We start from the raw sequence: 16,374 nt of genomic DNA, 5'->3' as shown, positions 1-16,374 counted from the left end.
TTGCCCATACCCCCACCCCCACCCCACCCACCGCACATTTTCCTTTGTGAGGTATTGTTTGTTTTCACTACAACTCTACTAAGCCCTGTTTTGGGAATTATGGCAGTTTTTGGATATTCGTGTTCCAAGTTGTTTCTGCCTGATTTACCTTTGACTCCGATTCCTAGTCTAGCCCCAGCCTGTACTTTTGAATTCCCAGTGTTAGACCTGCTGCCCGTCCCGATCCACAAAGCTTCCCACTTCCTCCTCTGCATTATTAGTAAAAACATATTCTATGCTCTGTGCTTGAAACCAGTACGCTGTATTCCCCCGTATTCATTACAATCAGCTGTCCCACATCTACTGAGAGCAGCTGCCATGGTTTCCTAGCCTTCCGCCGGCACTGTGCGGTCATGATGTTTATTCCAATTCCATGATTTCTTTCAACAGTTCAACCAAGTGTTTTGATCTACATTGCAAATAAACTGCAACATTTGATCAATTGAAATTGAGCTTTTATTCCCCAATGTAATGCAGTCTTACTGTACAACCTGCCAACTTTACCCAGTAACATTTTATGGCATAGAAAGAAAGGAAAGTACGGTTGCTCTGTGATACTGATATTGTTAATAAATGTAGAGCCCTGCTGATAAACCCTGAGTAGCCCTCTGCCTCTAGTGTCAGATAGTCAGGCGCTAGGTGGGTGAGGTGCTATGCAGAGCACTGTGCTTGCTGTTCCATGCTAATTTATTCTGCGCCAGCGCTTAAACAAACCACCACCAAACCACTGAAGCTGCTTCACAATCCTCTGCCCCAAGTCTATAGTATGGCTTTCTACATGCAGTTTGCACAGTGCTGTTAGTTAGTGCTTTAAATATAGCATTGTTAACTGCCACACATCTATTTGAGTTTCATGTGGGCTGGTGTGAAAACCTGAGTGAGTTCATATGTTCCACTGTATATACCTCTGTGAAGACCTAAAGCAAGATAGTCTTTATGGGTCTGAGCTCCAACCTCTGCACCCGAATATTCAATTCCCCCCGCAATGCTCTGCCGGTCAGTGCTGCTTATTATTTACCTTCTGCAATTCATTCACCTTTCATAAAAGCTAAAGACATAAGCAGGAGGCAGGCTTGGAAAAGGCACTTACTGTACAGTAAGCAAAATTCACAGTGAGTTCAGCCAACTGTTTCTGTGTTTTTACAGATGAGAAAAGGGTTTACTCCACATGCCTTTTCTTTAATAGGTTCCAGATAAATAGCTCTTAATAAAAACCTGTACACAAAACAAATCAATTGGGAATCAGTTGACACACGCTTAAGCATTGGAGTGGCTCACATTTAATCATTATGGGAAATATCAATATCTGGAGCCGACCCATGTGGTTTTACTCCCGCATGCATGAGTAAGCCCATTGTTTGAGTGAATGAGCTAGGCAGCACAGAGAGGTGCCATTATCCCTCTATCAGATTCCATTTGTTAATTCTGGCCATAGGGGATCCTCCTCTCCTCAGTGATTGCTGTCCTTGTGGCCATCCCACCCCTGAGAGGGGCTGCTCTATTCCTTTGATCATGCTCCACTTCTCTCTAATATCATTCTCTATCTAACAACTCTTCAACGGGAACTCTGGATTATAGCTTTATATAACACTGCACCAAATTCATATCTCCTCATTTTCGACTATGCAGATCTTTTCCCGAATCAAAAGACCATATTTTTTTCCCTTTCTTTTTCTGTTTGTTTCTTTTCATTTTTTTTTTATCTTACATTGCATTCTGTGAGTAAAAAGCGAAAAGGCTAAAGATCAAATCTTTTTCAGAACTGTACAACATCAGCAATTCAATGTTACTTTCAATGAAGTGCTCAATTCAGAAGAAAACAAATATCCTCTGACAGATTTATTATGCAGGGTACCAAAATCGTTATTATGTGCAGCTGTATGTACTGTATAGGCTCTCTTCTAGTCAGCTGCAGAGGAACTTGGTGTGTTAACCTTCCTATCCCATCCTCAGCTTCACAATAAGAACCCTTAGAATAGAGCTATTCTGCAAGGCTCTCTATGGAGAAACATCCCCGAGGTTTCCTTTTTGGGAACCAGCTGAGGTAGAATTCAAAGACGTTGAACTGATGTTTCATATTCTGTCTTCCTGTCACGCAGATGTTAAAACAACATAACTGAAATTCCGGTTGGATTTCCAAACAAAGTAGACTGTTGACAGTGCCTGGATCTAATTCAATTCCTTTTAACAAATGTATCTTTTTACAGCCAAGATAGGTCGTCGTAGTGCAGAACAAATGTTTTCACATGCATTATGAATGGAGCCTAGCAACAAAAAGTGAAAATCTCAAGAACTACATCAGTCAGAGACATGCAGACATTTCTATTAAACATTGTAATGGTTAATTCAAGATGCATTTTGAGGTTTTTGTAGAATGTATAAATGCTTGAACAATCTACAGAGGAAAAGTCAATTTTCCATTCTCAAATCCAAGAAATAAACTATGGATAATCTTTGGTGGTCAGTACTGTATGTTGTAGGTGCGTGCATTTGGGTTCCCCACCTGTTTGTCACTCAGAAGGTAAATGTATTGATAGTCAGGGCTAAAGACCATGTCACGCAGAATAGGCTTCCCTTCAACCACTGTAACAGTCTCATACAGCAAAGCACTCTGAGATGGGGGAGGTATGCCGTCCACTCGGATCTGAGGAAGAAAGAGACACTCAAATAAATTGCAAAATAATTTCAGATTTCTTTCAAATTACTATTTCATGAGTCATGACATTTTCACATCAAGCAGGCAATTTTTGTGCACCAAACTGCATGTAGGGAACATTCTCCAGGGCCTGGATTCATTCTGAAAGTGTGTTAGAGGCCAAGGTTTATCAATAGAAAATATATTTTATTTTAGTTTTTTAACCACACACAACATACGGTACCAGTTAAAAGCTTGGACACACTTCACCTGAATGGGTGTGTCCAAACTTTTGATAGGTACTCTATGCCAAAATTCTCCCACAAATCCTTAGCTCTTTCATTGACCTAGTTAAGGAATTTATAGGCATTCTGAATATGTATGTGAGTATGGGGGCTGACGAGGAGGAATTGTATCAATATGTAAGATCAGTGAAAAGATAAGATGAATCAAATGTTTATGATGCTTACTATACACAAACAGTAACACACACACACACACACACACACACACACAATCCCCGCTGTTTCATCATTACCACTTTCTCTGTTTCCTCACACTGATAATTAGAACACGGCGCTGGCTTCGTAAAGGAGTTCTAAAAATGTCAAATTCACGTAATCTTTGATGTGATTGGAAATAAATACTGTGAGCTCTGACAACTGCAAAGCTCACCTATTTTCACATCCTTTATTCAGGAAGAAAAAGGTGACAGCTTGCTGTTCTGTCCTAATCAATTTTGACGGCAATGTGAAAGAGGGAGGAATGGAACGGTAAACAAAACCAAATTTACAGAGAAATATGGAGGAATCCATTTTGAATGAGCACGGAATAGAAAAATGTTAAAATATATAAACAGAGCAACTGGAACAGATATGAGGGTGAGAAGCTTAGCTTTCTCCTAAATATCTGGGTCAGTCTGAAGTGATAAACATCGTTAGTCTCTTAATTAGGTGCATCCTCGTTGCTGCAGTCTTAGTAATTAGTGTTGACAAGGTGGCATCAATTCATCGAAGGTTGCCATATTGAGTGTCACAGGTTTGGCCAAGACGGTGCCTGAGACCACCCCCCTTCCCCAAAAGGCCCGGGACAGCCGGGATGGAAATATGACGGTCATTGTCTGAGCTTCATCAGTTCAGCGATACCAGCTGCAGTCATCTCACACTCACAGCTATCTGCTGCCAAGTTCTTCATTTTCACAACTTCCAAATGCCAGACATCATTAGCATTTTCTTCCAGCAAGTTCTTCTCCCATTTTTTTGTATCTGTGGCATGAGATCATTTGTGAAATGTATCCTGGGGCTTACACCTCTAACACATGATCAAAATGAGACATTAAAGCACTTTCCATGTTATACAAGACAGTATATTAGCATTCACTGTTATAATGCAAAACGTTGTCGGATTAAGATGGACAAAATGCTACTCATAATACACTTGCCCAATCAACAATTGCCCCAAAAAATGACATTTGACAGAAAGGAGGCCAATTAACACACTATAACATAACGGGAAAACTGTCTGCAACAGTTGTAACATGACCAAGCAATTAAGCAAACCAGCAGCCAGAATATATCCAGTTCACACTTAGCGTCGCTAAAAACAAACTAATCCTTCTGAAATGTACTTATGTTGATGTGGTACGAGGAAGATGCTATTTATCTAGTGACCACGTACTACAGTGGAAATAGGATACATTTGGCCATAAAGACCATCTCGTCACAGTTTGTGAGACAACCTATGAGCATTGGATTCAAATTAATGCCTGCTTTTGCCCCTTAAGATGTGGTGGCACAGTATTTCTGAGATACACTGGGTTAGTTTGCCCCAGTGCCAGTGTGAGTGGAGATTCCTCCTTAGGTGGACCATTGAAGTTGTTGAAAATGTGCAAATCGAATCGAATTGAATTTGTTACCCGCGCAGAACACCAAATTTGTAGACATTACTAGTAAAATGCTCAACAAAAAGTCCATTCCCAACATAGGACTAAGAAAGGGATTACATGAAAAGTAAAAAAAAAAAGGTGTTTCCATGAGTACCAGAACCGAGTCTATGTGGTTGTTTAAGATCACTGTGTAAACACGGTAGGGGTAAAGGGACTAGACATATGGATAAACAGTAAATAACTCACTAAATAAACAGCGTATTCGATACGTCTATAGTACTGTAGTACAATGCGCGTGTGCACAGATCGAAAGTAAAGGAATAGTGCAAATAAAGACACAATGCTCATACTCCAAAATAAAATAAAAACTATTAAGCAGTTCTTCATGTCTCGGGACTTGAGTCCTGTTGGTTTTGGACCTGATGCCCTGGTACCACTTGCTGTGCTTTGACAATTATCATGTCCTTTCTCTGACAGCGCCTGGTACACAGGTCCTGAATGGCAGGGAGCTGGCCCTGGTGATGTGCTGGGCCTCTCCCACCACCCTCTGAAGAGCCTTGTGACTGAGGGCAATACAGTCTGCATACCAAGCAGTGACGCAGCCAGTCAGGAGGATCTCAGTGGTGCAGCTGTCCAGGCCCATGCAAGGTCTTCCACAACCTCCTGAGGCAGGAAGAGGTGCTGTCCTGCTTCTTCACATACAGCCGAGTGTGTCTGGACAATAGGTTCTCGACATGCTCCATTGCAGCCCTGACCATCCGCACATACATATCCTGTAGGCCCACCATTAGCTTATTTGTCTTGCTAATGTTTTGGAAGAGGCTGTTGTCCTGGCACCACACTGCCAGGTCATTAACCCCCTCCCTGGACACTGTCTCACTGTCGTCAGCAAACCTGATGATGGTGCTGGAGACTCGCGTGGCCACTCTGTATTGGGTGAACAGGGAATTGAAGATGGCTAAGCCAAAACTCCTGGGGGGGGAGAATCCAGTTGCAGATGGAGTTGTTCAGTCCCAATGGCCTGAGGTTAATGATGAGCTGGGGAGCCTACGGTGCTGAACTCTGAACTGTAGTCGATGTAGTCCAGGTGAGAGAGGACACTGAGGGGATTGCATCATCTGTTAATCTGTTGGGATGGTATGCAAAAGAGTCCTGGGTGTCTGGGATGATGGTGTTAATCTAAGCACTGACCAGCCTTTCAAAACAGTATTAACAGCTTGTTGTGCCATGAGGTATAATGAATCATGACGAAGGAATATTAAAACTGTCAAGCAAAACGATATTCAATTATAAGATCATCTTTTAATATTAAAGGCCAACACATTATCCTGTATTACTTACATTGGACTTTCTACTGCTGGTGGATTAAGGACAGCTCTCAAAAACTGTAGGTACATAAATCAACCTTAAATATCCTAATGCTCCTACACAGAAGACTTGAAACACCCAAACAGCCTTTTCAACCATCTTGGGTAGCACTTCCAGTTCCTGGTTAAGTGGTGTTAGAACAAACCATGTAATGCTCCAAACATTTCAGGATGATGCATTTTAATACTTTAGCAATGTTAAGCTTTCATATCCTTTAAATTGGTGACTGCTCAGATGCACTTTGTTTTAACTATGAAAGGGTGTTTTTCCCATGTTGGTTTATAGCCCTGCACAGTTCATTGAGTGCAAGCTTGGTGTCATTTCTTTACTTATATAATATACAGGAAAACTCAATTTGCAGTTGTGTTAAAATGGTCTGCAACCTATCATGAGGAATTTCTTTTTTTTTTTTTGAGCAACAGCTACAGACATATTGACACTAAAAGCTGCGCACCAGCTGTGGACCTCCATCATTCAGGACGAGGCATTGAGAATCCATTGAGGAGTATTTCCATACCCTACATCAGCCAAAGACAAACAGGCCAATGGTCAAGCTGAAGTCGAAATCAAGGTGTGTACATGGATCTTCCGTCCATTATCTCTGTTCGTCATATGAGATGATGAAGGAAACATAAGGACAAAGTACAGCATTGTCTTACTTAGGTATTACACCTGGCCACACAAAACAAATTCCCTCATAGGAACAGTCGTCCCCTTATAAAAATATTTCACAGCACCATTAGCATTGTTTCTTTTACTTTAAAAAATTTGAAAAAACACCCAAAGACTATGTGATATCACCTGCGCTGTTCTAAAAAAAGATTCCCCATTTCTTGTAATCTGTGACTAACCAATCCTTCCAATATAATAATATGAATGACAATATAATCAACTGTATAATAGTGCTATTTTGGGTTTTAAGTTCTAGTGCTATTTATAATTCTTTGGTTGAAGCATTATTGTAGCAAGTGGTAGAGGTCAGTGAAGCAAAACTAGGTCTGTAGCATAAAAAGCAAAAACCCAATGATTTGTGCAAATATCATTTACCAACTCGTCTAATATAGCGAGGATGTTGACAATGTAATGGGGCCAGGGTTTAAGTCTGAGGTAGGCTTCCTACTATGTTGTTGTCAAGTGTTGGATGGTACAATTAAAAGCACTTCCCAGCTGTGTCTTAGTTACAGTACATTTGTCAAAGGCATAAAACAACTAATTTTCATAACTGATGTCATAAAATACATCCAGCAAATAAACTGCATGAAGCGTTCCAATGCATTGTTAATATACTGAACTTCCTTAGCTTCTATCCAGCTTCAATTAAACCTATTTTGCTTCTATTCAGTTAAATAAGTAACATTTTCCTGGTATTATCTTTACAGTTGTTTTGGTCTAGGTCTTAAACTCTCTTCACTCTGACTTCCATTTTATTGGCTGTGATTGAACTGAAATTTACTTTTAAAGAATCATAGAAAATAATAGATAAGTGTGGCCTAGGCTGGTTAGGTGGTATAGAACACTGCATTTGGGGCACATGTACCTCTCAGAATTTGTTTTAATAAACAGTTATTTAAATTGTTTAAAGGGGGGATCAATTATACAGTAATTTTTACAAGGGGATGGATTAATGCACATAGACATTTTGTCCTGATAATAAATTAGAATAGCTCAATTATAAAGGCAGTGATTGCAACTACACTTGAGTATTTGTGAAGGTAATGTCCTCCTCGGTTTATCTGGAGTGTCTGAAATACAGAGTGCTTGCTGCAGCCTGCTGAGAGTTGACCTCTTGACAACATCAAACAGCTCAGATGAAGGTAATTGGAATTTAGATAAATATTATCTTCTCTCCCGTCTCCCTGTGACTCAAATGATGTCATGGTGGTACAGGACTCTGATCCATCCATTAATTAACCTGACTGTCTGGCTGTTGGCAGAAACAGCCCAGGCCCAGGAGCTTTGAATGCTACAGTGCTTTCTTGCCTGACAGGTTTCATCATAACCCCATTTTCCCCTCTATCGATCCAAGTTACAGAATTAGGCCCAGGGATAGGGAACATGGAGGACAAGGTGAAGGTATAGGACCAATTCGACTTGTTTGGTTGCTTGTCTACTTTTGCAAGAGCTCATTAGGCCTGCTTTGTAAGGGCCATTCATGTGAAGTCACACTAACTTGTACCTTCACTCTGTGAATCAGAAATGTTACTTCTTTCAAGTTGCTATGATATTGCACTGTATTATGGAATGGTGAAAGAAACTATGTACTGAAATGATATAAGCATTTGTCCACGTTTTCTGCAAATAATTCATGAAATACATTGATTACAGTAACTACTTCCAAACCCACACTCCATGTTCTTATAAAATATCTTGAGAGGAGAGATCTAAGAATTGAATATAATAAAATAAATGTGAACCTAACCCCTAAACATTTTAATATAATGCTGTGCTACACATCCTACAAAGCTGTTACAGAAGAGAGCAAATCAAAGTAGAGTAGTATCTATATGGTCCTCCCAAGCACCAGTGTGTAAACAAACATGAGACAGGACAGGTTGCTGTGAAAGCGGCTGAGCTCTGTCTGTGTTCCAGAGCTGGGAGAACGCACAGGCCGCTTTCACTGGACCACGGCCATATAAGGTAAATGTGGAAAAGCGATTACATTAAAGAAAAAGGGCAGAAAACATATGAATCAATAAAGACACAGCAGGAGAGGGAAGGGGGACTATTGAATCCCAGGATGAGCCTGGATTGTTGACTTAACTGACAATGGCAGACGGATGAACTGTCCGTCTTAGGATGAAGACGAACGAAGTGACGCGGAACAAGGATAAAGAATGGAAAAATGACACCATCTTAGCCTTTCATTGTATTAAAATCATTTAATGTGTGGGTATGAGTACTTCAAATAGGGAAGGTGGTATAATACCTCCCCCCATTCATGGACATAAAGACATTTATTATGAATAACCATCAAACTGTTGTGGTTTATAAATGGAATGAATAGAAACCATTGAGAGGACTGTTTTTATTTAATGAACAGAGGTCGGAATTTAATATAGGGTTTTTCCTTACAGGGAATGTAAAGAATCATTTTTGGATCAACTCACTGTAATTATTTATGTATTCGCGTACACAATTATAACCTGAGACACTGATCACTATTTTTATCTTCTGGTATACGCACTTTTCAGTCAGTATAATGCATGCATCCTAGAACTGCAAATTAAACGCTCAGTGTCATTCGTACCATTCATTATAAAAGGGTTGAACACACCGATCATGGTCTCTTTCCTTCCAAAACACATTTCTGCAGCTACAACGTGACTATAGCTGGTGTATGTGGGAGGACCAGAGAAAACGCTTTTTGTTCAACACATTCAATTCTATGGTTTCTGTTCAAAGTTGCATACAGCCTGTCTCACACTTAGGTCAACCTCACAGAAGAAAACTCCCAGCAGCATCAGTATTATGTAATCAATGTTAAACAGACAGACTTAAACACAGCCTTGAGACATGCCCCAAGCACTGGTACTCTGATCCTGTATATCTGACCTTCTCTACAAAGCGTTCAATAAAGCTGGGTACCTGGGCCAGTTGTGATGGAAATGACACATGGCTCGTTGCCTTAGCAGAGTTTTCACTGGCAGGTGTTTCAGGGGATCTGATTGAGCACTGTTCTGCAGAAAATTTTGGATCTGACTGAGCACTGTCCTGCAGAAAATTTTGGATCTGACTGAGCACTGTCCTGCAGAGTATTTTGGATCTGACTGAGCACTGTCCTGCAGAAAATGTTGGATCTGACTGAGCACTGTCCTGCAGAAAATTTTGGATCTGACTGAGCACTGTCCTGCAGAGTATTTTGGATCTGAATGAGCACTGTCCTGCAGAGTATTTTGGATCTGACTGAACACTGTCCCACTAAGTATTTTGGATCTGACTGAACACTGTCCTGCAGAGTATTTTGGATCTGACTGAGCACTATCTCGCTAAGTATTTTGGATCTGAATGAGCACTGTCCTGCAGAGTATTTTGGATCTGACCGAACACTGTCCCGCTAAGTATTTTGGATCTGACTGAGCACTGTCCTGCAGAGTATTTTTCAACAACCTGACAGATTTCTAACTGAAAATAAGACACAAGAGATGAGGGAGAAGGAATGAAAGCAAAGCAACTGCCTTTACTTAGTTTGACACACACTGTATGTTAATTTGGCATGCATTGTATGTTATGTACCATGAAAGATAAGGATGTTGTCAAGGAAACCCAATGTCAAAAATGTATCAGTACAACATAAACACATGGTCTGCTGAGTATTTTAGAGTTAAGATTCAATCTAGCAGTTTACATTTGACTAAACAAACAGTACATTACATTATCTAAAGGCATTATCACATTGTGGCATTATTATCTAAAGGCATTATCACATACTCATCAATAAGTGTTTTAAAAACAGATTTAGCTGAAGAGAGAATTCTTCCTGATACCCACTAGCCAAAAGACAAGGGTGCGGGGATAACATTGCAAATATAAAAGTTTCTGTTCAATCTAGTTAAATGAATGAAACAAAACAATCAGTGTAGGGTGTACAGAATACATTTTCCACAATTGTTAGGCAACAGAAATTATGAAACAGGCTCTGTGCCACCAGGTATTTATAATCTTGGGAAGCAATTAAAACCTGTACGTATTTTTTTCAGGGGGAAAATAAACAACTGTAAATAGTTTTAACAGCTTAAGACATAGTAGCAACAAGCCACAATCTTCCTTAATGCTTACCAGTAGCTAGCTAGTTATATGTACTGCATAATCAAAGCATATCATTGGACGCATTAACAGTGAGAAGCTAAGCCGACGTCATCCAAGCTTTGGTAAAGTGAATCCGAGTTATTCCGGCTCAAGTCACATGATTGGATTGTCTGATTATTCTAATCACCGTGATTGAACGCAGCACTACATTTGTCGGAGACTCACTGGAAATCATTCCATGTAGATCTGGGTGTGTGTGTGTGCGTGAGTTAGTAAAAGTTGAATAGCATCAACGCAGGCCGGCGGATAGACTGGACTCATCATAGTTCTTGCATGTTCAGAATGTCCCCATGTGCCACTTCATTAAAAACTAGTGAGGCATTATTAGTGCAGCTGTATTCAGTCATTGTGTTTTGTTTTTTTACATCAACAACTTCAAATTTTTACAGAGAAATTAATATTGAGAAATAGGTAATACTGCTCCTAGATATCCTTTTTTAGAAGCATGAGATACACTCCTGCACTTTTTCAAAAAGAATGTCCACCCTTTAGCGTCGGAAGGGATTCCATTTTACATGAAACCTGAAAGCCCTGGGTCTGTGAGACGAGGTCAGAATCCTCAAGCTGCACATTTATCCTCTTAAGAGAAGGGAGGACACAAAGCCCTGCACCCCAGGAACTCAACAAAGGGCCTCAGATTCAATTAGGAGGCTTATCCTGTTTCCCCCCAAGCCAGTCAGTCAGATCAGGCTAAAGGCACTGGTGGACCCAGCAAACAGAGGTGGCCCCAGCTCACACTCAACACCTGCTTTGTTCTAACTCTGTTGCATGACTTCATAACTGTATAGCCTGAGGACCAGCTCGATGTCGTTAACCCAAAATGACCATAACCTCTCTTCCAACTGAATGGTTAGCATGTGGATGTGTCTTTCTGACCCCTGACCTATAAGCCCTCTGTAAATCGGTAAGTCTGTGGTATGTCTGTATCACGGCTGAAAGGAAATATCAGGAACAAACCGGTTAGGAGAAAAATTTTTGAACAGACAATTGTTAGTATTAGTCTTTATTAAAAGTTATAATGCCCTGTGTGTAGAAGCCATCCAGATTTTGAAATGACTTCTTCATAAGGAGCACCAGGTATGCAATTATATTTACCTCAGTTTGCTACTAAAAGTTGTAGGCGTGTGCGAGTCATTCAGTACAAATGAAATCAATAAGATAATATTAAAAAGAAAATTTTTAACCAATAAGCACATTTTGGTTCTTAACCAATATGTTCACAAAAAAATCCAATCAGGAAGTTGTGTCCAAGTGTGTCAATACATAACACATTTTCCTTCTGTGCGTCACAGTCCTCAGTACTTACACTAGCATCTGGCAGTAACACAGCGAGAGGAGATGAAATCGGGCCACTTTGTGAGTATCTCCTTAATATCTGTGTTGCATGTTTACACTCACCTCAGACCTGTTTCTAGCCATGTTTCAAGCTACACTTGGTTTGTGTGTAATCATCATGTACCATGATGCCTGGAGTCCTCTTCTCTAATCTCTAGACTGGGAGGGTGAGATCAGTGTGCTCAATTTCCATGCATCATAGAGAGGCTCTCACCAGCCCAATGACAGTCCTCCAATATGGACAGTCCTTATCTATCTTAACAACGACCCTAAATAGAGTCCTCTACTGAGGTCCTTATCAAGATCAGGTTTCATTTCGAAGGATCAATTACTGAGGAGTATTCATGCTTTCTGTAAAAGGCCTACAGGAAAAAGACAATGCAGGTGAAATAGAGGTTGCGGTGTAATAGGTTGCAGTAGGGCTGCACCATCAATCGAATTATGATCGAAACTGCCTCACCATTTCCAGAGTGGCAGTTCCCAGACCATGGTCACAATAACACAGGGTCCTAGGCAGTGGCATAGAGATGTTGCCCCACATACACAACTGCCAGGTAATTAACAGTGATCAGCTTAAAGGTCCATGCCTACAGGCATACTAGATATGTGAGAACGTTTGCTTACCTACTGACAATGCTGCAAACCTAGCAAACGCCATTGCATGAATATACAGCCCTGGAAAAAGGTGCAGTGGTCTCATAATTTTTTTTCGGAGCTGTATATATATATATACACACACAAACATATATACACTCACCTAAAGGATTATTAGGAACACCTGTTCAATTTCTCATTAATGCAATTATCTAATCAACCAATCACATCTCAGTTGCTTCAATACATTTAGGGGTGTGGTCCTGGTCAAGACAATTTCCTGAACTCCAAACTGAATGTCAGAATGGGAAAGAAAGGTGATTTAAGCAATTTTGAGCGTGGCATGGTTGTTGGTGCCAGACAAGCCGGTCTGAGTATTTCACAATCTGCTCATTTACTGGGATTTTCACGCACAACCATTTCTAGGGTTTACAAAGAATGGTGTGAAAAGGGAAAAACATCCAGTATGCGGCAGTCCTGTGGGCGGAAATGCCTTGTTGATGCTAGAGGTCAGAGGAGAATGGGCCGACTGATTCAAGCTGATAGAAGAGCAACTTTGACTGAAATAACCACTCGTTACAACCGAGGTATGCAGCAAAGCATTTGTGAAACCACAACATGCACAACCTTGAGGCAGATGGGCTACAACAGCAGAAGAACCCACCAGGTACCACTCATCTCCACTACAAATTGGAAAAAGAGGCTACAATTTGCACGAGCTCACCAAAATTGGACAGTTTAAGACTGGAAGAATGTTGCCTGGTCTGATGAGTCTCGATTTCTGTTGAGATATTCAGATGGTAGAGTCAGAATTTGGCGTAAACAGAATGAGAACATGGATCCATCATGCCTTGTTACCACTGTGCAGGCTGCTGGTGGTGGTGTAATGGTGTGGGGGATGTTTTCTTGGCACACTTTAGGCCCCTTAGTGCCAATTGGGCATCGTTTAAATGCCACCGCCTACCTGAGCATTGTTTCTGACCATGTCCATCCCTTTATGACCACCATGTACCCATCCTCTGATGGCTACTTCCAGCAGGATAATGCACCATGTCACAAAGCTCAAATAATTTCAAATTGGTTTCTCGAACATGACAATGAGTTCACTGTACTGAAATGGCCCCCACAGTCACAAAATCTCAACCCAATAGAGCATCTTTGGGATGTAGTGGAACGGGAGCTTCGTGCCCTGGATGTGCATCCCACAAATCTCCATCAATTTGTGGGATGAAAGGGGGTCAAACACAGTATTAGTATGGTGTTCCTAATAATCCTTTAGGTGAGTGTATATATGACTGCAATGTTTTAGATTCAGGCCGCAACTTAAAATCGGTTGTGTTACAGGTTTTGTACATTAACATTTAATTTGTTTTTAAATTAACTTAACAGATGACCTACCCTCGTATTTCAATTATATAATTTTAGAAGATAGGTTCTCCACCCTCTTTTCACCCCAGTGTATGAAAATCATAATTGTAATTGCAATATTTGGCCAAAAATGTTTTATTCAATATTTTCTCCAAATCGTCCAGCCCCATGTTAGAGTGTGGCCAAATCTTCCCCATTGTAATACAGCTGAACCCAGATCCCCATTGTGGTTGATTGGATACTCAAATGCTGCAATTTGTTCAAGTTGCTGAGTCTACACCCTTAATCACTATCTTTATGTGAACATTTATCTAATGTACCACCAAAAGTAATCTGGAGTCACTATTATCTATTCTGGTTAATCTATCCTTGTTCTCCTGTTGAAGGTGGCTCAAAACAGTGGTAGTGAAATCTTTCTACCTGTTTCTTTGAAAATCACAAGTGTATTTTGACCTGCCAGTGATGGGTTGTGAATTCCGCTCAGGGTTCTCTGAGCCAGTCACACAGGGATGAAGCATTGTTCTCGGAATGTTCCCTTTCAAGAGTTGCTGTCAGGAAGCAGAGTCCAGTCAGGCACCAGTGATCACAGGACAAGCAGCCTGTAGCCACTCCTCAGGTACTGGGCTAGAACCAAGGGACAGTCAGTAGGCTGCCCAGTCATCTCATAGTAAGACTATGATACAACTGTGCATGAGTAAGCTCACATAAATGTACACACATTCCAGCTCAGGAGAGTTTCTGTCAAGGCTCCAGCAAAGTTAGCTATACTTTGTCTACGACCCCAAAGAGACGTGGAAATGTCCTATAATCCAGTCCAGCCTCCACCTCATGGCCAGCCACAAACATGCCATTTATGGGACTGCACTTAATCTAGGAATTAATTAAGCAGGAAATTGCTTGTTGGTTTAGCACATCCTCATGTTAGGAATTCACTCTTAAAGTGAGCTGGCACACTGAGCTGAGGGCTGCTGTGTGTGAACTCAAAGGGTGTGTGTTCGCTGGACCACAGAACAAGGAACGTTAGATATTTGATAGCTTTCCTACAGCAGTGTAGCCCATAGGAGGGGCTAGGAGGACATTAGCCGGGGGAAAGCAACTGGGTAATTTTTTTGTGTGAATTGGACGGCCTGCCTAATTTATGATCAACTATGTTTTAAGTGTGAACCAACCAAAAGCATGAAACGCAATAATAAATGTTCCCCATTGGTTTTCTTGACATTGTTTGGGTAGAGAAAAATAAAGTGCTGCATGCTTTCATGCATTTTCAGTACTCAGATATTAGTAAGATAACTATTTGCTAACAGATAAAATCCTTACAGCAGTTTAGCCACACCCTGAATCATAAAGAACAATGGCTGAGATTTTATTGATTTATTTTACTGTTATTTTGTCAGGTGAATCAATTAAACCCAAATCAAATTTACAGTAACAGCCTTAGCGTGAAAGGAAATTGGCTTTGTGGCTATAGCCTGAAGACAATTACGTATATGGCTATTTGTTTTTAACTTAAGCAAATTCTTTTTAATAAATAATGTTATAAATCATATTTTGTTTCATCTGATGGTTGCTGCCTTTTAAATAAATTGCTTTTTTCAAGCCCTCAAAATAAAGTTGTTTGTAAAAGAACTCAGAAATCATCCATAATTAGTTTTTCCAGCTTACAGAAAATGCTGCTTGCATGATTTTATGCCTATTGTACATTTCAAGGACATTAAAAGGAATTAATTCACAGTCAAACTCACATTAATCATCAAATTGGGTCATGTGTGGAAGACGCCAGCTGACAGAGCGATCAATAAAGTATGAAAAATGAAACCTGCTGGCTCATCAGCAAAACCCTGTGTGAAAATGCCTTCCATCCTCTCAGTCAAAAGAATGAGTTCATGGGGAGTAATGGGGAGTAGTGAATTTGGCCTGGCAACAAGGTTTTTATGCTGACTGAACTGGGGCTGATGGTTAAAAAGCGGTTTTAATCAGCTGGTCTAGGCGGTTCTCATGAAGCAATAATGAGTCCTCATTGTCCAAGAGCAAGTCAAGACTGACTGAAAACACATCCGATAGCAAAACAAGAGTGAGATAGTCAACATACAGTCTAGACTGGACTTAAACCGGCCTAGGTCTCAAGAACTACAGCACCGGCCGTAAGGTTACCATGACAATAGTGGCAACAACTGGGTGAAATTGACTTTACATTTCTCTGAGGTATAAAAAATGGAATTACTATCTGAAAGGCGAATGCCAACAAGAAAGAGGCAGAAAGGGGGATCTGTTTGAATGGGTATAGTGTAAACACTGTCCAAATGTTTTGACAGGCAACATACCATGAATCCTATGTGAAAGCAGT

The 16,374-nt window shown here is 40.6% G+C and overlaps 1 protein-coding gene across 2 annotated transcripts in view; it reads right to left on the bottom strand.

The window, feature by feature from the left end:
• The window catches only part of plxna3 (plexin A3), a 132,580-nt gene that overhangs the window by 70,041 nt on the left and 46,165 nt on the right, over nucleotides 1-16,374 (bottom strand). For both annotated transcript variants that reach the window (XM_020051967.2, XM_034295976.1), the window contains one exon: nucleotides 2,543-2,683. In XM_020051967.2, the coding sequence (XP_019907526.1) occupies nucleotides 2,543-2,683 (141 nt within the window). The remainder of the gene's footprint in view (nucleotides 1-2,542; nucleotides 2,684-16,374) is intronic.

This window comes from Esox lucius, chromosome 12 (assembly GCF_011004845.1).
Source record: "Esox lucius isolate fEsoLuc1 chromosome 12, fEsoLuc1.pri, whole genome shotgun sequence".
NCBI lineage: Eukaryota > Metazoa > Chordata > Actinopteri > Esociformes > Esocidae > Esox > Esox lucius.
The sequence above is the reverse complement of the archived record's forward strand: the minus strand, read 5'-3'. Positions and strand labels throughout refer to the sequence as shown.